The sequence below is a fragment of the Rhinolophus sinicus genome, linkage group LG14 (assembly GCF_036562045.2).
Source record: "Rhinolophus sinicus isolate RSC01 linkage group LG14, ASM3656204v1, whole genome shotgun sequence".
In the NCBI taxonomy this organism is placed as follows: domain Eukaryota; kingdom Metazoa; phylum Chordata; class Mammalia; order Chiroptera; family Rhinolophidae; genus Rhinolophus; species Rhinolophus sinicus.
Window position 1 is genome coordinate 17017310 of NC_133763.1, and position 22298 is coordinate 17039607.

Genomic DNA, 22298 nt, shown 5'->3' on the forward strand with positions numbered 1-22298 from the left:
GAGCTCTGCTCTCAGCCAGAGGTTTATTTCCAAAGCTTTATTTAGCTACCTTATCTCAACAGATATCACCACATATTCTTTTCACTAATGAATTGCCATGGGCTGGCTTCAGCTATGCAGACTCGAAATCAGAGCACAAGGAACTCTCCCCTTTAATCCCAGGAGTCACCAAGAGTTACAGAAGGAAGGCCAGAGCTGTAAGGAGCCTCAGAGTGATTCAGTCACACCCTGATTTGAATCAGACCCTACCCTTTCGTCTTCTGGAGACCAACCTTATCACTTCATCAGGCAGGGTTCCACTGTCCTGGCTTTGTCTTAAAGTCAACAAGGGGCTTGGTTTTGTGGAATAGCACAGGACTGTCTAATACCCTGGTGAGAACTTCTAAACAGAAGAGAATGTGGAGATAAAGCAATATAGATAGATGATAGATGATTGATAGATAGATAGATAGATAGATAGATAGAGCCACAAAATGTATACACATTTTAAGAAAGAAAAAAACTGTATTAAAATTGTAATACTCAATATATACCATAACAAAAATATATACCATATATATATATGTACATATATATATATGTACATATATATATATATATATATATATATATATATATATATATATATATATATATATATAATTTTTCTAAGTAATTCTATTCAGCCTCTTTTTCTTTCCGTAACTTAAAGTATCAAGGAAATTCCCCCAGGAGCTCCAGCTTCAGCTCAAATGATGGCTCCACCCCTGGCTTCATGATCTTGGCTGAAGCCCCACCTCCTCATACGTGAAATGGAGACACCATCGCGCCTCCGTCACGGCAGGTGGGAAAATGAGGACGAGACGAACGGAGGCACGTAAAATGTTTAGATCAGTGTCAACTTGGCATATATGCTTGTTCACTTTTAGCTCTTATTATTCTTCCTCATTTACAGATACGAAAATTAAGGTGTGGAATTACTGAGTTCATTTACAAATTGAGCTACGAAGCATGAAGTCTCAATATAAAACTTAGCAGAGAGAATTGTGTCCTGATGCGTCACGTAACCTAACACCAGGCTAACAGTTCAAAATTGGTCAAGACTGATATTTTAAGAATTCAAAATAAGTAACGAGACTATTCCACTTGGAAGGTAACTTGATTACCTTACCTTATATATTATACTTTTTAGAAGTAACACAGAAATTTCCATCTGATTCATAATGACTTACTTAGCTTTCAGTGCGACTTGTTTATAATTGTTTTCAACTGCATAAAGTAATATGGGGTTGCTTTCTACTATAATGCCATCAACACCATCTTTAATGAGGAGTCTTAAGGAATATTTTAAGACATACGTGCGTTCTTCTGTTCAGCTACCAAACTTTTCATAATCAAAATCATCCTTGCAGGCCACGTGATTATACTTACTGGGGAAAATTATTGTTTACTGAACCAGATAAATACATCAGTATCTTTTTAAAAAGATACGCCTAAGTATTTCTCATGTAAAGCAGCAGACCTTTTCCTTATCAAAGTGAAAAGAGGTGAAAAAATAAACCTCCCTCTACTTTGACAACACAATTTGCCACTATTTATTGAATGGGAAAGACAAAGAAACTAAACAAAGAAAAATAACCATTCTATTACTTTTGAAGCGAACTATTTTTAGAGTGAGCCAAACATTCAACTCAGCTCCTGACTATACATACTATAACTCAAATTTAAATGTATAATGTACTTATTACGTTTCATTCTGATGAGCTTGGTGGTGGACTACCCACCTTATAACAAGGAATAAGAGCCAAGAGAAAGCACGTGCACCTTCAGAAAGGATGGAAGTAGGATGCTTTTGTGAAATTGGGCTCACAAGTAAATAGGCCAAGAACAAGGGCAGCCTGATCCAGCTCTGAGCCCTAACCACGTGGTGAGTGAGGACTTGAAGTTGAGCCCGTCTGAATTGAGATGGGCTGTAAACATTGTGTATACACTGGATTTGGAAGACGGTACCAAAAAAAAAGAATGCAAAATAGCTCATTAATACTTTTAAAAATTATATAGAAATTATCACTTTTGTATACATTGGGCCTGTTTTTCTCTACTTTTGTAATGTGGCTACAAGACAACTTAAATGATATACGTGGTTCACACTACATTTCTATTGGACCTCATTGGTCTAGAGCCTATTTACTCTATTTTGCTTGTGGCACAGGCCAGAGTAATATACTAATCCTCATTTAGAAATCCATAGTCATCTTAAAGGGCCTCAGCCACATTATTATCTGTCATTGCCAATCCTCACTGTTGTAAGCTCTTTCCACGTATTACCGTATTTTGCCATGTATAATGCTCTCCCATGTTTTTGGCCCAAATTTTCAGGGAAAAAAAATCTTTTGTTTTAATTTTTTTAATTCAAATTTTTATTTGTTTACATTTAGGTACTTGTTTTTCATATTATAAAGGAATTTTAGCATTTATTTTTTAACATATTATGGTACAAAACACAAGAAGAGATACAAGGTACCAGAAATTTTATGTACCGGTAACAAATGTACGATACTTATGCATCATAGATGGCCAAGAACTCTTCATCTTTACAAATTTGTTGTAAGCTCAACAGAACCAATTATCATATTCCAGGGTATTATTTTGCATAATAACGGATATCGTTATTGATTTCTAGAGTTATACTTTTAACTCATAAGCATAAATAAAAGAATTAAAAACATTTATATAGATACGGAATTAGCACTACCCATGTATAATGTGCACCCTTATTTTTCCCTCACAAAATTGGGCAAAAAGCACACATTATACACAGCAAAATACGAAACTCATTTAATCCTCAAACTGACTCACAAAGCCCCATGTGACATGAGAGCTGTTTTCTGAGTATCACTGTTGTTGCTTGAATTCTAACTAGAAAAAAAAACTTCATTAGTTTAGACTGCTAATTTGTTATCATTTCAATGAAGGTGAACATAAACACTTAAAAATCTCTAAATTACTAAATAAAATGAGAAAACTTTAGGAAGAAATGTAAACTACTAGAAGAAAAAGAAATGTTCCTTCTGAACATAGAACAAGTTTAACGTTAACTTTATGGCACGACTACAGCTGTTTTTTGCTGTTCTAGAATTCTAAGGGCCTCTGAGAGGGGAACTGACAGAAGTGTGCTCGGCTGGGCTTAGGCGCCTTGTCTGGTCACCCGTGTCCCTGACTCACTGTGGGACTCTATGGAGCACCTCACTCTGCTTCTCGGATCCCCCATTCTCCAACTGTGAAAGGCTGATCTTGGATGCGGTGATAGTTTTAGCCCCGACGTTTCTTGAACTCCACCAGACTAGGTTACAATCACCATTTGTTCTTGAAAATAATTAGACTTCATTTTTCAAAGTTCTACAACTCAGACTTTAATCTAAGTTGCTAAATAGTCTAAGTACCTCTCAACCTCAGCATTTGTTTTTACCTCATTCTAGAAAAGCCAAAAAATACTAAAAATGACAAATGTTGACCAGACATGGGAAACCGGTCCTGAAGTTAGTATGTGCCCAATGCATTTAGTATCATCAGTCAAAAACTTTCACTTCCCTAAGTTTCTAAATGTCAAATCCAACGCTGCCAGGAGCTACTTAATAATTATTTTCCTATGTCATTGTTAAAGTGTTTTAGTTTATTTAAAGTATCTTATTGCTAGAAATGATCCCTTCTCGGGTCACAGTTTCCTGCTGCAGAGAGTAGCTCCCATCTGATGTGTAGCCACAAAGGGTGGTCAGTGTGCACAAAAATTCCAGTCAACAATCAGTCAATCTTGTTACATCTGAAATCATGTGAGAATGTGAGAATCAATGTGAAAAGAAGATTTCAACTTTATTTGGATATTTTTAGAATTTCCCATCAAGAGAGTTTCCCATCACTATGGTTGGTTATCACCGTCATCACCATCACCATCATTATCACTGACAACACCACCGTTTACTGAGCACTTACTACATGCCAGGGTCTGCACTAAGTATTTAGCCTGCCTTATCTTTGTTTAATCCTCCCAGTAATCTTCTGAAGTAGGTATTATGCATTCCATCTTGCAGATCAAGAAACCGAGTCTTGGAGAAGTTGATTTTTGCACAAGATTCCACAGCTAGTTGTGGAGCTAGGACCTGAACCCAAATAAGACTCTATAAGCCATGTTCTTAAATGCTGTGCTACACTGTACAAGAAATACTTAGGACTTGGTAAGAAATCAGAGGACATAAACATATACATCAGGCACTGTTAATATTCAAATTTTCAGAGAAGCATTTCTCCTATTGACATTGATGAATGCAACAGTTAACATAATAATCTACTTTTACGAAAACTCTATTTTAGGCACAGTGAATGAAATCAGAAAATAAAACACCAAAACTTCATTCAAGAAAAAAGTGTTCTAAGAATTATACGTTGCACAATCATATCTTCATCTATAATGACCACTAGGGTATTCAATAATACTTCAAGATCCTTCCTTTTAAATGTACAACATTTACCCAAATACATGGGAACACCTTTACAGAACTGCAGTCAATCAACACGGACAGTTTATTACCGTGGAGAAAGGCAGCAGATTAGATGTAACTGAGGACAGAGTTCAGCTGCCAGAAGACAAACCAGTCCAGGAACTTGGAGATGAGAAGGAAGGAATTTAGGAGGGGAGCCAAAGAAGGCTGTGGTAGAAACTGGCAGCTGCAGCTGGACATTTTGCTTTATTTATTTACAAAGGAGTTTGTTGCTCTTTATGAAACTATGCATTCCTGTTATATTAATGCACAGTTTTGCATCTGTAAAAAGAATATAGACTATTACCGTATTCTCCACGGGGCTCTGGGAGCTAGAAGATATAATAAAGTGCTCTGAGCTCTCTGAAGGAGAAGAGATTTACGTTGGAAGTGTTTATCGTTTTACTAACACTCCCCTGAGTGTGATATTCTGACATAAATAACTGACACATTGCCTTGTCAGATAACAGGGATAGCCCATGTCAGCCCTCTGGAAGAAAACCAAAGAAAAGACTATAGACTTAGAAAATAGATATGGAGCAATAGATTCTTTACACTACAAAAGTATTCTTGATTTTATTGAGCAATTTACCAAAGAATTCCTTTAAGCAGAGTGGCCCTTGTACACTTAAAGTGTGGGAGAATTCAAGGTCATAACTAGTATGTGTTGCACCCGAATCCTTCGTAGGAACCCAGGGTGCCAGAGGGAGATCTATAAACGCCTTAGGGCCGAGTCTCCATCTGAACCAGTCAACTAGCTTTGCAATCATTCCATACTCTGTGTGTGTGTAGGTCTGCAAAATTTTGAGGAATCGAATGCACTGCTGTCTGTACTTTGATGTGGATTCAGCTGTTCTGATATAGTCAAAAGGAGCATTAAAATCATGTTTTTAACATGCAGATGTTTCTGCAGAGGTTTGTTTTTTTCTACTACTGACCGGAACTTGAAATAGCCACACAGCAAATGCACGGAGCTGTCTTTCACTGGAATTAGCCTGGCACAAGGAGCTGTGGGTCAGTTTCTGAGCCTTCCAATTGTTCCGAATTATTCTCCTCCCTCTGAAATGGGTGGTGCACACCTTCAGTGGGGTTACTTTGGTAGAACTAGAATGTGATGTTCTGAGCAGGTAGAGAAATGCCAGAAGCTGCCAACAGCTGAGACCACAAGGATGGCTCATTCCACCAGAGTTTGAAAAGGATGGCTAGTGTTTGTGATAAAAACTACCTTTCCTAAGGCTATTGAGTCAAATGACAGGTATGTTAATGACCTCAATGACGGCATGTTAATGGATCTTCTTTAATATTACTAGATTAACCTGAATATCAGTATTCTTCCTGAGTGTCCCCACCTTCCCCACTCAGAATGGGGCTTGGGGACAACACATTGCAAGGAAAGTGTGATGGAAGAAGTTGCATTTCAACTGAGTCTTAAAGATGGGATAGAACTGGGGTGGGCAGATCCAAGACAGCTGAGCAAAGGCAAATGTCCAAGAAGGTGCTCTCTAAACCCTTGTGGAGGGAAAGAACGAGGGAAGGAGTGAGGAAGGGACAGAGGGAGAGAGGGAGGAAGGCTAAAAGGAAGGAGGGAGGGAGGAAAGGAAAACAAAGAGCATGAGGACAGATGTACAGGAGAAAGAGGATTTGACGTGGAATGAAGAGAACTGAATTTACAATATTTTGCCACCTAATAGTTGCGTGACCTGAGGTAAATCATTTAACCTCTCTGTGCGTCAGCCACTTTATCTATAACATGGGGACAATACTGTGTTTATCTATTTTTTAAAATTATCTATTTTTAAAATCCCTATTTTTCTTTAATTCTCAAAACCTGAAAGTCTCAGTTTTCAAAAACCCTCAGAACAGGTCGAGGGAACACGCCCATCCAGTCTGGTGTGTGGGAAAACACTATAGTTGTGGGGACAGAGCCAGGAGTGCAGTTTCCAGGCTCTCGGCCTCACGTAGAAAGGTGCTGGCTCAGGTAGTAAATGGCCATCAACTGTGATTGGATGGCCATCAGCTGTGGCTAGTTGGCCATCAGCTGTAACCAGTGAGCCATTGGCCACTAATATAACTGCCGTGGTTATGCTAACAGCAAATGGGGGCCTAGCAAGAAGATGGTGGCTGAGCTAGTAAGTGAGGAGTGTGGGTTGTATATTGCAGAGAAGCGGATGGCAGGTTGCAGATAGTGTGGCTCCTGCTTCCTGTGTCTCCAACTCAATCACCAGAGAGAATATAGTGGTAAGACTCCCCTACCTATGGCTCCATGGGTGTTCCTTTTTGGCCTCACCATGTCCTGCGTTCTTATGTGTGGAGTGGGAGCTGAGACCCCGCATGACACCCTGCATGACAACATGTAGGGCTGTGCTACTTAAAATGTGGTCCCCACACTGACAGCATGGGCACTGCCCGGGAGCTGGTTAGAAATGCTGGTTCTCAGGCCCGCCCCAGACCTACTGAATCAGAATCTGCGTTCTAACAAGGCACATAAACATTTTCAAAGCATTTCTCTGAAGCAAACTCTGCCTGTCTAAATAACTGTGGAGCAGTTAGAAACCCTCCCCTTCTAGGTCTGCCTAAAAGGAAACCTGCTTCCATCTACCTCAAGAAGAGCTGTAAGAATGTGTCAGGTGTGGCTCATTCAAACCAAATTCCTGATTCTGTTCCCTGCTTTAGTCTATATCTTAAAGAATTAAAAAGTTCATGAAATGCCTAACTTAATACTGGAGAATAGCTCTCAGTTTAGGAAAACCTGTCTTCATATCTGGAAAATAATTTGGGGGCAGGAAAACATTTTGGAAAGTCAATGTTGAGAAATGGAGTCCATCCTGAGTTCCCACTTCACATTTAGTCACTGCTCATGTCACACAATCGTCTTTCAAAAGTTTTGAGCACATACTATACGCTAAATGAGAAAAGGAAAAAAAACTCTGCCTGCAAGGTATTCACATAAAAGAGACAGAAATTAGTATCAAAACACCTGTCAGTCACTTCTGGCAGCTGTCTATACACTCATTCCAGAGTATGTCAAGACTCAGCAGTCAAGTCCACAGCCCACACACAGGTAGGAAACACCCCTGCTACTCAGAATTGTGCCTTCCCAAAGCTGGGCATTCATCTAGGTGTGGGGCCACAGGACTGAACCAATCCAATGAGCCCCTGATGACAGAGCTGGTGGGGGTTGACCCTGACAATGATCACAGAAGCACAGGGAAAGTTTGGGAAAGTGGGAAGTGCTAGGAAGAAAGTGAGTCAGGGCTATGAGACAGTGGGGAGCCTGGGGGAAGGGACGCGATTTGCTGCTTTAGTGAGCATGCCCCTCCACCAAACTGAAAGATTGCCGTGACTCAGTTTGCATCATTACTTTACTTTGGTTCCAGTTAAAGGTACTGGCTGATTTTCAAAATAACACAAAAGTCATATGTACAATAATGCACCTAGATCTGTATTTAGTGGGTAGAATCAACAAGATTGGGGAGAAGGTCATGAGCTCAGTCAGCATGAGGCTAACGTAGGCAGTTGCATATATGGTTCTAAAGCTCAGAAGAGAATTCTAGAACAGTTATAAATTAAATGCTCATGGGCATAACAAAGGAATGCAAGTCATGGGAATGGAGGAGGGCTCCAGAGTGAATATCCAAAGTGGTAGGAGGTGAACCAGAAGTGATGTCCCAAAAGCCAAGAGGATAGAGTGAGTTTCAGGAAGGAGAGAGTGGTCGACACCTTGGATCTTTTCCTGCGGGAGCTCCTTCTCCAGAGTTCCCGCTCTTGGGAAACAGGAATGCTCTCCATCCAGTCGCACATGCCAGAGACCTCCAGTCAACCCGAAACCTTTTGTCTTTATTCCCCATGACCACTGGATCATCAGGTCTTGTTGATTCCACCCACTAAATATTTTGGAGTCTGTCTTCTCTCTCCCTCCACCCTGGCCACCCCAGTCTCACTACCGTGGTCTCCTGCCTGCACTATTCCAATATCCCCAGGTTGTCTCCTCGCTTTTGCTCTCTGCTACTCCAGTTCATTTTCCTCACAACAGAGTGAAAGTTTTAATAATCCCACATATTCGTATCACTCCCTTGCTTAAAACCTTTCTATGACTTTCCTTTGCTCATAGACTAATGTTCAATATCTTTACCAAGATCCACGTGACCCTCCTTGGCAGGCCCCTCCCTGCACACATTCCTTGCCATTCTGCTCCTTACTTTCTGCTCTCCAACGTCTCTAGTCCCTTTTGTTTTCGTTTTAATTCTGTATTTCATTGAACGTAAGACATCATGAATTGTAGAACAATATGTCCTGACTTCAGGGATTTGTAATGTGAAAAAGAAAAAAACATGTTATCACTGGTGAAACACAGAAGTCCCTGGAATTGGCCCTGCTCCTTCCAAATGTAGGGTGTTTGCTCGCATCTCCACTCCTCCTTCTTTTGCCTGGAAAATTCTTTTTCTCTCATTCTTCAAGCACCAACTTCTATGTAGCTTCCTCCTTATGTAGCAGCCTTCCCTGACCACCAATGCCCTGACTAGGTCAAGACCCCCAGTGGGCACCCTCTCAGTCATTGTAATTTTCAAAGCACTTGTCTTGGGGATCATGTAACAGCTGCTTGTATAATAATGTGTGTAAAGTCTGTCTCCCTCGTAGACTATGGACCAGCAAGCAGGAGAACATCTGCCCACTCACAGCTCTAGCCGCAGTACTTAACAACACTCACACTCAGTCCATCTAATTCTCACAGCACAATAATAAGGCAGATCTATTATTATCCGCCTTAGGAGGGGAAAACAAGGTCACAGAGAGATAGCTACTTAGGTCACACAGCAACTAATTTGAACCCACAGGCTCTGATTTTAGATCCTGTATCTCTATCCTACACTGTATCTTGGTGCCGGGTAGGTACTCAATACATGTTTGTTGCATAAATAAATGAATACAATTTTCAAAAACATAAATATTGAAATGTCCATTGTTAATGAAAATCCAGAAACTGGGAAAAATGAGATGAACGAGTCAGTTATTTATAACCCTAAAGACAATTTCAAATTCTGATCAAACTGATTACAAAGACGTGTTATTATCTTGCTCCATTACGGGTGGTCGATGATAACTTTCCTTATCACTGTACAAAGTACCCTGTTCCTGACAGCATTTCCTGCCATACAGTTTCTTCCTCCCTTCCATCTTTCCTTTTTCCCTACTCATTTTTCTCCCACCCCCTCTCCCTCCCCTCTTCCTTCCTTCTTCAGAAAATATACATTGTGCATCTATTATATACTAGAGATTATGTGAGGCATGGGATACATATTGGTGAATAAAACAGCACAGTTCATGGAATTGTGATCCCCATATAGAAGGAAACAGAGGTCAGAATAGCAGGATGGGAAGGGGGTGCTCATCGGGACGGGGAGGGTACAGAACTTCCTTCAGGGCAGTGGCTGAGGGAGCCAGACCTCATGAATGGGGAGCTGGCCGTGAGGAGGCTAAGAGCATTCCAGAGCAGGGGAGGCCCTGGAGCTGGAACAAGCCTGGTACATTGAGGGATGGACAGCAGCCAGTGTGGCCGGGACCCGCAATTAAGGGGGGCAGCCTTTATCTCCTGCAGAAGACCAGTGGGAAGTCTTTGAAGGGTGTTAGGCCAAGGGGTGACATCATTACGATTTTAAAAGATTACATACAAGATCACATGGATAAGCGTTTAGATCAGAAGGACGGAGAGAAAGGAGCAACTCCATCAAAGACCAATAGAGACTGTTACCCAACAGAAAGTGGGACAGGCTGAGACCAGGACAGGGAGGAAGAGAGGCAAGGGGGGTCTGCGTCGCTCATCCCTCCTCGTCTTTGGCTTTGCCTTCTGTGCCCTGCAGCCACTGTGCCTGGCCACATTCTGGGTGGAGGGCTCCAAGGATACACAAGGCCTGACACTGGCCCCACGCGTAAATGAAGGTAGAGAAGAGGGAACTGGCCAACGTAAGTCTGACTTCTAACCAGGAATTCAAGGCATTTCCCTTCAAGCCACATCACTGTGTGTGTGTGTGTGTGTGTGTGTGTGTGTGTGTGTGTTATTGTTGGTTTTTTTGGGGGGGCGTGGAATTTTCATTATTCAGGAGAAATTTCCATTGGGAAAGAAATCAAAACTCTAACAGAATGGAAATCCATATGAACAATGTTGGGGAAGAAAGTACTATCTATTATACTGCTCCTCTTTAGTGCTTTGCAGTGTAATTTTTCACCCTGCTGTCAGTGACTCCCTGGGGTTGCATCCATTTCATGGAAGCCAAGACTCCGAGAGGCTAAATGACTTACCCAAGGTCATATAACTAAAAAAAAAAAAAAAAAAAAAAAATCAGTGGAAGAAAATGACCAGAACCCACATCTAGTAAGATTGGGAAATAAAGACAAACAGAAAGGGGCAGTGGGGGTGTAACCACTGCCTCAAAGTCACGAAGCGAAAGCAGGCAGGCAGCGATTAGGATGTGGTGACAAGTGCATGGCACCCCAGAGGCCCGTCCTGAAGACCAAAGGAGCACAGTGAAGCAGGGCTCATGGGGGCGGATCGCCCCTGTAATAGGAACACAGCACATCCCCAGTGGGACCATGAAGGGCTTTGCAGTGAGATGCTGGAATCTCAGCGGTGTTACGGCCTTGACGTAAAAACTCAAGCCTGTTTAGAGGAACCGTAATTCTGTATGCAAATAGCACCCTGTTGTTGTTTTTTAAATGACACTGCAAAGAGATTTTTATCACATATTGTGTCATATATTTGTTTTCATCCACACGATCATTAAAGCTCATAAGAGAGATTCATTGCTGGCTAGATGTTGGGGGGCATACTAAGCATCACTTTATCGAAATCAGACAAAATGTTTGTTTACCAACAGCAATATGTTCACGAGAAAGAAATGCTCTTTTTTTTTTTTTTTTTTTTTTGCCTCGACATCACCCTTTCCAAGTAATTGCATCTGACCATGGTGCTTCGGCAAACAGGAGTTGTTTAGCATGTACACCTGAACCTACATCCAGTCCATTCACCCACATCTGGTCATTTCCCTCTAATTCAATCCTACTTCTGCTTTGCCAGAAGCTCAACACTCTTTAGCTCATCATGTGTCAGGCCATTCTTTAAACAAGAAGAGAAAACATACCTGTACCCAACATTTTATCTAGCGCCATTCAGTTTCTTATTGACCAAATTCGTTGTATAGATTCCCTTTCACTCTAACGCTGCATGGCTATAGAGCATGTGCTAGTAAGGAGATGGCCCCTTCATTTCTGCCACAGAAGAGAAAGCGGAGCTAAAGCAGAATATCCATCTCGGCCAAATGAATGAGTAACCAGGAGGCTAAGCAGCTCTTTTTCTTTGTTCTTTCTCAAATGTTAACAAATTCCTGTCAGTATGCATGAAATACACAAGTACCCAATAGCATATGTAAAACACTGGGCTTTCATGACTTAGCAAGAGGTCTCTGCTTCTGGAAGTAACATCTCAGGCATTAGCTGCCTGAGTAGGAATGACACCCCAAAATTAAGTTAAATTCTGTTTGAGCCGGAAACCAGTCGTGAGACAATTTAGAGGAGGGGGCAGCTGAGACTGTGGGTCATTCGTTAAGAAATGATGCCTTATGAAATTTTATTGAATGTAACCTCCCTGTGGAACATCTGTTCCCAGGCTACACAGCTAAACGGCCCCCTTTCACCCTGACTGCTTAGAAGACAAGGGTCCCCCTGTTCCCACCCTTCATTCTTTTTGTATGGATTGTATTTCATGATGATGTATGACTTTTGCCGGAAATGAGTAGTTACCGAGCAAATGCTTACATTCACCCTACAAAAAGAGGGCTACATTCAGAAAGATCACCAAGGTCATGGCCAATTCTACTGACAGCTGAAAACACTTAAACTGACTTTTACCACCCAGGCAGGGGCCAAGAGGGAAAAAAAAATGATCTAAGTTTTCCTCCTGGATCAGAAATCTGAACTTATCTAGGCATCCCAACTTCTCTCCACCCAAAAAATAAGACGGCTCACAATGTCTTTATGACGTCGTCCCGCTTCTTCCATGTGGGATCCAGGAAGGGTATTTAGGGAACATACAGATGAAGGCATTTGTCAAAAGGAACAAAAAGTAGTCCTACCTCCCACCTCAGTACAGTTGGATAAGACCCCAAAACACTGGCCCCTTGAATCGCCCACCATAGAGTGTAAACTAGGGTGGATCTGAAGGTGGGGGCCGTTCTCCACTGGAGCAAGTGGAGATGGAGCTCAACTCTTTTAGCGCTCTTCCTGTATAAATAATTTTCTGAATCCCTGATGAGTGCTAGAACTTTCATAAATAAACAAAAACTGGAATTACTGCATATACTCAGCCCAACTTTATCTATGATCAGCGTGCATCAAAAACTAACCCCAACCTTCCTGGAAATTACAAGAATCGACTGTTTTGAGTAAATGAATGGTGTTATCGTGTAGCTTTAAAAGAAAGCCTGGGAAGAAGCATCTTTAAATGTAAATACATATTAAAGGCAGCAGAATCATTGCTATGTCACGTCAATTTGTAAAGTCAGTACAGAATCCATAACCAAAATGTTATGTTTATGCTTTTCTGCATGGTGGTATAATACTGTCACTTATTGCATGAGGTGCTTTGCTGACACTGGCCTTTCAATTCCATGAAAGACAGGGGCCTTGACCAGCACAGAGGTGATGGTCGCTAAATATTTATTAAATCGATAAGGCCAGCATGGGCATGACCATTACCCTCTGCCTTGGATTCTGCACATTAAACACCTCTCCATGTATCTTCAAAGGTGCTTTGGCTCTGCATTTCCTCCTAGTGACTCCATTTGGCATGGGTGGCTGGTGCAGCTGGGCTGTGTGGGCCACACGTGCTGGTGTCGTGATAACTCCATTCAGCTCACTTACGCACAAGGGAAGAAAACAATGCGTTTTTTGCTTGTGGTAATTTCTGGGCTTCCAGAAGGAGCACAGCTCCACTATTATCAGTCTTGGAGTTCTCTTTTAGTGCTGAGACACGAATGTTTATTTGGAAATTAATGAGAGGAATGATTGGACCTGAAGACTGTTGGGAACTATGGCAGGGGTTAGGAGTATATGTAACGTCCACTCACTGGAAGGTACAACGCTGTTGCAGAGGAAAGACCCAGGTCATCTGGCTCAGAATCAGGAGGTACTTCCTCCTAAAGCCATGCTACAGGGAACATGCTGCCCCTGAAGGTGCCTGCCCACCTCTGGACGTTGCAAATGAGTCTGGCCGATAACCTGTACTGAAGAACAGACAACTACATCAGGTTGGAAACTGGAGGTGACCTTTAAGGTCTCCTCCAATTCTGCTTTCAATTTTCCCACGTCCCTATAGATCCTGAGGGGTCAAAAGATGCTGAGAATCGTGGTTGTTCTTTCCCTGTAATTTGCTCAGTTACTGCAGATTCCATCAGTGAGATACGTGATGGCAGGCACTGTCCCACCACAGGCGTGGTCCCTCCTTATCCTGCTGGCAACAGTCTCCTCAGTGCCCCTCCCACTGCCGGAAATCCCCCATGCAAAGTCTCAAGGATGCTGCCCCCAAAGGCACCAGAGTGGGCAGGACACCTTGGTGGCCTTGGTGGGGTTATGAGACATGAATGCAACTGCTGGCTTCTCAGGCCTAGGCCTGGATTTTGATTTTGGTGTCTTACCATTCTCCAGAACCCAGGTCAGCTATGCTTTGTTCCATGAGGACTTCTCTAAGAGACTTCCTGGTTGAAATTAGTAAATGCTTCCTCAGAACGCGGAGAAGTTTCTTACACCCCCTTTATACGACCACCCCCATTCTGCACTGTACTATACTTATTTGCGGGCATGTCTTATCTAGAATCCGAGGCAGGACCCTTGAGAGCCTTGGGAAAGCAAGGGGAAATGAACTCTTTCCATCTGGGAGCTGACGATTTGGCTGCAGCAATTGGAAAAGTGTGCCAAGGGTGGGTTTTGGAGGTAGTAGCTTTCCATGTTAATTGATTCATGTGTGGCAAGCATGTATAGTGTGTGTGCTGTATGTTGGACATGGAGCTGGATTCTTGGGGAGAAGATGAGGTAAATAAGAATTAGACAAAGACTTTACCCTCCAGATCTCACCATCTAATAATGGAAACTGTCACCTCCTCTGACCTTCAGCATCAACTCAGAGCTGGAACTGGGGGTCAGGATATGTGTGGCCACCCAACAGAGATGTAACTCGGTAACTGATCATCTGGGGGAAAGAGTGGCAAATTCCTGTTTTATACCACGTGGCTTCGGAAGCTAAGACATATATAAGAGTATGATGGTTTTATCCAAAAGGCTCTAGAGATAGGGTAGGGACAGGCTATGTGAGGTGTCGTTGGCCCTGCCCATGAGGGATTGGAGAGAGAGGGTTGGCATATTAGCTGAGGATAGCATGTACGAGGAGAAGCAGACAGTAGGCGTATCTTATAGACCTGAACACAGAGCACAGAGTCAGCCTGTCCAGGCCGGAATCCCAGCATGGTCACTGACTAGCTGTGTGACCTTGGGCAGTTGTATAACCTCTCTGTGTCCCATTTGTAAAATGGGAATAATGATAATACCTTTCTCATACATTTGTGGTGAGGCTTTAAAGAGTTAATGCAGAAAAGGGTTCAGAACCGTGTCAGTAGTGTGAGTTGTCACTGTCGTCATTACGTGCAGCTCCCTGGATTGAAAGTAGGTCAGGACCGACCATCCCATCCATACCAAGAAGGTTAGCCCCCTCACTGTAGACACAAAGTCAACCCCTCGGCCACCATGGCAGCCACTTCCCAGAGAATGTGGGCTATTAACCTGGAGAGTAAATGAATTTCCAGATTCCTGCAGTCCCAGGCAAGAGACTTTCCAGATATTTGAGAGTAATAATATTCCCAACAGAGCAGGAAATGAGGAGCTCCCCATTCTGGACACACTGTTCTGGCCCAGTAATCCATAGGAGTCTCCCACAGTGCCACTCCTCCTTCCGCAAACGTCCTCCACTGCTTCGGCATTGGTTCGCACCCTCATCTGCCCACCGGGGCCCCTGCAGCAGCCACTGAGGCCTGTTAGTCTCCACCTCCCTGCTAATTCCATGATCCTTATAAAACCCAGACCTGAGTATGTCATTTCTCTGCTTAACTATGTCTGATGGGGAAATTCAAATAAAAAGAAAAATGATACAGAGTTGTCCTACCAACTGGATTATCATTAAAATTAAAGTTGGATAATATCAAGTACTTTTCAAGGGTTTGGGAAAGAAGCGTCTCACACACACACCAGGTGGGACTGTCAATTACACTGGTTGTTTTAGAGGGCATCGCAGCAGTGTGGCACACACCCTCTGCCCCAGCAACTACTGGGCTCCAAGTCTACCCAAAAGAAGTTTCCTATCAGAATGAGGAGATATCAAGAACATTCATTGAACTTTGTTTGTGTGTGTTTGTGTGTGTGTGTGTGTGAGAGAGAGAGAGAGAGAGAGAGAGAGAGAGAGAGAGAGAGAGAGAGAGAGCGCAACCACCTGACTGTCCATCAAAAGGAAATGGCTAAACTGTGACACATCCATGTTCTGGAATACTATGCAGCATTAAAACCATGAGATATGTCTAGATTTACTAATATGGGAAGATGTTACGTAACAATATGTTATGGGATGAATAGTGTCTTCCCAACATTTTTATGTTGAAGTCCTAACCCCCAGGACCTCAGACTGTCTCTATATTTGGATATAGAGTCTTTAAACAGGTAATTAAGGTCAAATGAGGTAGGCCTTAATGCAGTATGGTTGCGGTCCTTATAAAAAGAGGAAATATGGACACAAATAGACACACACAGAGGGAAAGACCATGTGCAGACACAGGGAGAAGACGGTCATCTACGAGCCGAGGAGAGAAGCCTCAGAAGGAACCCACTCTGCTGACACCTTGATCTTGGATTTCTCGCCTCCAGAACTGTGAGCAAATCAATTTCCATTGTTGAAGACAGCTAGTCTGTGGTACTCTGTTACAACATCCCTAGCAAACTAATACACATTAGATGTTTTCTATGGAGGTGTATAGATGCATGTAATGTATAGAAAATCAAGTGCCAGGATCCCCCTCGGCTTGACAACAGCACTTATCTTTGGGTAGGAATTGGAATTGAGGGTAGTGGTTGAAGGGAAATTTAGCCTTAAAAATGAGGAGACTATAATGAGAAAGCACTCATATATTATTCGTACATCCATTTTTAAAAAGCCTCTTCCATGACACTCCATCTAATACAGTATGCAACATATTAGGTTGGTGCGAAAGTAATTATGGTTTAAAAGGTTAAAAATAATTGCAAAAACTGCAATGACTTTTGCACCAACCTAATGCTTCACCACCTGGATACGACAATCTCTGGAACTTTATAACAAGTCCTCTGTCATCCGCAACCCCTGCACATCTATATGCCACACTAGAATGGCCCATCCCTCTAACGCAGGCCCACAAGCCAACTGCGGCCCACAATCCATTTTTTATTGGCCCGCAGCAAATTCCAAAAATACATTTAGTTTACTTAAATAAACCAGGTGAGGCAATACGTACTTCACCTCGAGTGAGTGGCCCAGCTGTTTGTGTATTTTACCGCATATGGCCCTTGCTGAAAAACGTTGAAAAAAGTTTGGACACCCCTACTCTACTGCCTCTAAGCCTCTGGGTGGTTCCTCTGCTTGGTATGTCTTTTCCCTGTTTTCAAAGCCTGGGCTGCTTATTTTCATCCTTCCGGGGTCTGCTCGAATGTCACCTGCTTTATAAATACATTAATGGAAGTCTTACATAGCAGATTTTCCCCAGGTCCTCTTCTCTGTTCTTTTGTTGTCTTGTTCAATATATTTATACTCCCAGTGCCTGATCAGTGCCTACAGCTAAGTAAATGCTCAATAAATGGTTCCAAATGCATGGATGATAGGCACTCTTAGCAGGTTGCTTTTCTATCCAGTGTATCTCAAAGGCCCAACATTCCGTTCTGCGTGATTAACAGACTGAGCAGAGACTAGGATTGCAATCATGACATTAAACGAGGTCCTAGCTTTTAACAGTTACTTTAATACAACGGGATAAGTATATTTCTGGGCCAACCAAGCCCCATTTGCTTTCAATTCTAGTAAAATCAGTTGAGAATATTTTACAATTTATTTGTTTCACATTCTGTGTCCACAAAGGTCTTCAATTACTTAACCCACAATAGGCCCAAATCAAAGTGCTCAGTGACCTCTGACCAGGAGGCTCTGATCAACCAGCCCTTACCTCTTCATCGGCTTGGGTGAGCATTCCCTCTCCAGATTAGAGGACGTGTGTTTCACGTGCATTGCATTGTAAGAAGTGTGAGTATAGTCATTTTCGTCACTGTAGTCAGGACCGAGTAACGTCCGGGCCCAAGTTCCCATGTCATAAGGAGGAAGGGTTCCTCCAAATTCAGAGGGCAAAAATTCAGGGTGTATTAGCTGATGAAGGCTGTTTAAATTGTTTCCATGCAGGAAGATCTAGGAAGAAAAGATAATTAGCAATAGAAAAAAAAATTAATCTAAAACATATGACCGAGCGTTTAATCTAATACACAATGTAGCAATGACAAATTAGATGCACTGCTGGTAATCATGATGTTTAAGGAGGCATTCAATCTTGTGTCTGTAGCTTTGTCTTTATGAAATGTCAATGTATTGCTCAGAAAGGGGCTGAACTAATAGTCCTTAAAAAGGAAGTTTATGCACAAATTGGGTATTATTTGGCCATGGCCTAAATTTACACATGCAGTCATCTTCTAATTAACCCTACTGATGAGAAGAGTAGTGACGCAGACCCTCCAAAGCCCTGCTTCACACGCAGCTCCACAATGCTCTGTTCTCCCCCCTGCAGCGCTCTTTGCCCTCTGGAGCCCGCTTCATCCTCCCCATTACTCCCAGGCCCACGCCAAGTGGCAGCTTCTTCCTAAATCCGTCCCATTGTCACCTGCCCACTCTGGTTCTCCAACCCCCTTCCCCAATTAACTCTTGATTATCTGCTAACTTCTATTTTTTTTTATTTTTTTTTTTAATTTGTTCATTTATGTCTTGCTTGGCAACGGGAAGACAAAGATACACAGAAAGGGATGGTGTTTTCTTACACTTCTATTATGCTCCTTGCTCCCAGGGTGGTGTGGGCAGAAGCTCAATCGATTCTTAGTCAATGAAATTTAAAACTGTCACCTGGGATTTTATCATGGAATATTTTTGCAGCCATCTTCTATTCCTGTCTGGATTGAGAGCTAATAGCCAAACAAGTTTGCATCTTCTAAACATATAATGGATGGTGATAGAAATTGGTCAATCAGGGATGACAACATCCCCAAATTACAATTATTTTCAGACAAACGCACACAGTGGATAAACCACAAGTTGATAATTACCATTGCCTGCAATTTAGGAATTGACTCCTGAAAGTTTATTTAAAGTGCATCTGTGTAATAACATCAATTTCCATACTTTTTCATGTTGCAGGCTCAATACACATAACTTATCCCCAAGTATAAGACCATCAATTATACACACACGCACGATGAAATATACATGTGATTTTTAAAATACGTAAGTATAGTATAATAATATACCATATAAGTATTATATTACGCTATATACTATATACTATATTACAATATACCATAGAAATATATAATAAATACTTGCTGCGTTGTATGTTGTATTTATTTTATGACATAATGGTATTATTTAAAGAGGAAAGGGACAAGAAGTTAAGTGCTAAAAGTCTTCAGAAGAATACTGTAGCACTTCAGAAAGCAATGCACGTTTTCTGACATTGGATTGAGTATGACCACATTTTAATAAGAATTATTTCCTTTGAAGAAATTCACGTGTTCTAGCTTTGGCAAAACACCTCACAGGAGAAATTGTAGTATTTGAAGTGTAGAAAAGCTGGAGTTAAGTAAAAGCCCAGTGTTAAGAGCAGACATTTGTACCCTCCCACCCAGTACGTCCGATTCGTAACGGACAAGGAACGCTGTGGAAACTGGCCCTCTCCTGGGGGTCCTGGGGGTGGAGGATCTCACTCAGCAGGTAAGAGCTGGTCTCGCCACCTGTCGGTTTCTGTTCTGCACCCAGAGCTCCAGAAAGTTCCTTCTATGGCAGAGCAACAAGTGTTGCTCTGGCAGGAGGAATTCTTGCTAGTTCCTTCCTAAGTAGATGAAGCCAGTGGGAACCCTGAAGCTATATTGGGGACAGTCTAGGGCATCTCTCTGTCCTCAGCACTGTCCTGAGCCCCAGACAGATTGCAAAATGTCCCAGAATGTCTCTACCTCCTGAGGCTGGTGAGTTCTAGTTCCTACTTCCCCATTTGATAAAGGGACAGGGGAATTACCCATCTTGTGCCCTATTGCAACATTTCCTAAGGACCTGGAAGCATCTGAGGTCTATGAGTTAGGAACCCCGCAGAGTGTGCATGTGGGGGGGGGGCGGGGGGGGGAAGGCCTTACACCATTCCCCTCAGAGTACTCTGAGCACTTTCCTAGCACGGGGTCCCTGGGTATAGCATCATATGTAAGATGCCGTAAGCGTGACCCTGGCCAAGTTCCCTTGAGAGGTGACACTCCTGACCTAGGAAGTAGCTGAAATCAGAACACTTGAAAGCAAAGGGTCTAAGTGATAAAAATAAAAGTCACGGAATCTCTAATGCAATGAGTACTACCTGCTTTCCTATGTTGTCTCATTCAATTATCCCAACAACTCTTTGATGTGTTAGTTTCCGCATTTTATAAATGAGGAAACTAAGATTCAGAGTGGTTAAGGCCTGTTCAGTATCTCAGCTAACCAGAACGCCATGAAAAAGGCCAGCTCTGACCAAGGATGCTCGCTGGCTCCCCAAATGTCATCAGCTGATGCAATTAAGATCTTAAAAGCCTTCTTCATTATTATTTCCAACGAAGAATGCTTCCCCAGGCTCAATGGTGATAGAGCTGACAGTTACGACCCAAGAACCTCTGGGGGAAAACAAATTACAAATATTTTTCATCGCAATAATACATGTGCAGGGCAAAATGCCAGCCATTAAAATACTCCATAAACAGGAAACTGTTTGACCCCCTATCTCCCACAAGCATTTGCATTAAAATGGGCATCTGGTATTTGCGTGCCTTCGAAGTTCCTTGGTTTGTCACTGGGACTCTGAAAATAACCCAGTTCTATTAAATTATTGATTAAATCCAGGCCATTTGCAAACTCCAGCTGGGGCTCAAATGCTCAGGGACTACGGAAAAGCAGACAGAAAAAAAAAAAAAGGAGTAAACTAAGGCGAGAGAGAAAGATTGAGAGGAGGGGCACCGTAATTGTCCCTCCCCACCCCTCAGTCCCCGCGTTGGGCGTTTCTTTTCATTACCCGCTTCCTGGTCTTGTCTTTAAGGAATGGCTTGATGAGCGTGTACAGGGCATGGATGTACCAGGGCTGGTTGACGAAATGGACTCCTCCGAAGCGGGCAGGAAAGCTGTCCTGGGCGGAAACACAGAAACACACACGGATTAGCACGCATTGCAGGTGAGTCTGGGCCAGAGGCACCGCAACGAGAGCGACCTGTTTCTTCTCGCGGAAGCATTCGGAGAAAGACAGCAAACGCACCCCTTTCTAGCTGCTGAGCTTTCCCCTACATTCCCTGGCCTCCCGCCTCCCCCTGGGACTCGAGCCTAGATGCCAGGCCTGTCTTTTCCAAGTCACAACTATGTGACCCCCCACATGGCACCGGAGCGTGTGCAGCCCGGACAGCGAGGGAGTCGGGATTCTTCGCGGCGTCAGGGACCCGCGGCTTCGGTTCCCACGCGCCCTGAGCGCAAAATCTGCCTCCTCACCCTCGTAGTCTGCTCTCCGCTCCAGCCCTCCCCACGGCTTATCATGACAATGGCTGGACTTTCTGGGTGAGTGAGGGCTCTAGAGGAAGGGGCTGGAAAAGAATTTCAAACGATTTTAAGACGAGGGGCTCTCTGAAATCCACGGACGGACAACGGTTACGCGCAACTTTGTCACCGATTACAGAACTACGACCTTGCTTCATCCTGGGACCCGCACAGTAGGTCTCGGGGAAAAGATACTTGTTGAATGATGGGCAAGTTGATTCTCCTAATTGGGGCCCTGTTTTCCCGCGGATCAACGCGTTTTGTAAATATCAGGAAATAAGATCATTGTTTATTTAAATGGTTCCAATTTTAGAATCCAGATCAGGGCCTCAACTTGTGTTTTAGAAGAGGAGACTGTTCTCTCCCTGCTAATTAGATTCACAGAATACGTCTGATCTAAAGTCTGAGCTACGCCCACAGCACCAGGTCCTGAGATCTTGATGAAGGGCTTCCCCAGATTGCGTTGCCTTCATCTTGGTGAATGGAATTAAAAAAGAAGGAACATCTAATGCAATTTGAATTGCCAAGTGTGCTGGCAATCAATGTCATTGCAACAAGCATCTTTGTAAAGTGTAAGCAAGATGAGGTGAAAACAGAAGAGGCCTGGCTGTCTGAGCTAACAGCCCAGGCGGCTCGTGGCTTCCCGCAGGTGTACGAAATACCTTGCCTGAGTCATTTTTAGTAAGATGCAAAGAGGGTTATTAACGTTTTTCAGAACCCTCTCAGTCTCTGAAGGATCTCTAAACATTTTCCGCACCAAGACCTAGTTTCCAATAAGTACTAGAACTGTGCTTAAAAGTTGACATTTGAAATACTTGAAAGTAATTTTGCTTCTATCTCAACATTTTACAGAGTACAAAGGAATTAAATATTTTCAA

At 42.8% G+C, this 22298-nt stretch overlaps 1 protein-coding gene across 1 annotated transcript in view; it reads right to left on the bottom strand.

Moving 5' to 3' along the window:
• Window positions 1-22298, bottom strand: part of CLVS1 (clavesin 1) — a 154354-nt gene that overhangs the window by 6874 nt on the left and 125182 nt on the right. Inside the window, exons 4-5 of the mRNA XM_019752424.2 lie at window positions 20912-21022; window positions 17795-18030 (exon numbers count right to left, since the gene is read on the bottom strand). Coding sequence (XP_019607983.1) covers window positions 17795-18030; window positions 20912-21022 — 347 coding nt within the window. The remainder of the gene's footprint in view (window positions 1-17794; window positions 18031-20911; window positions 21023-22298) is intronic.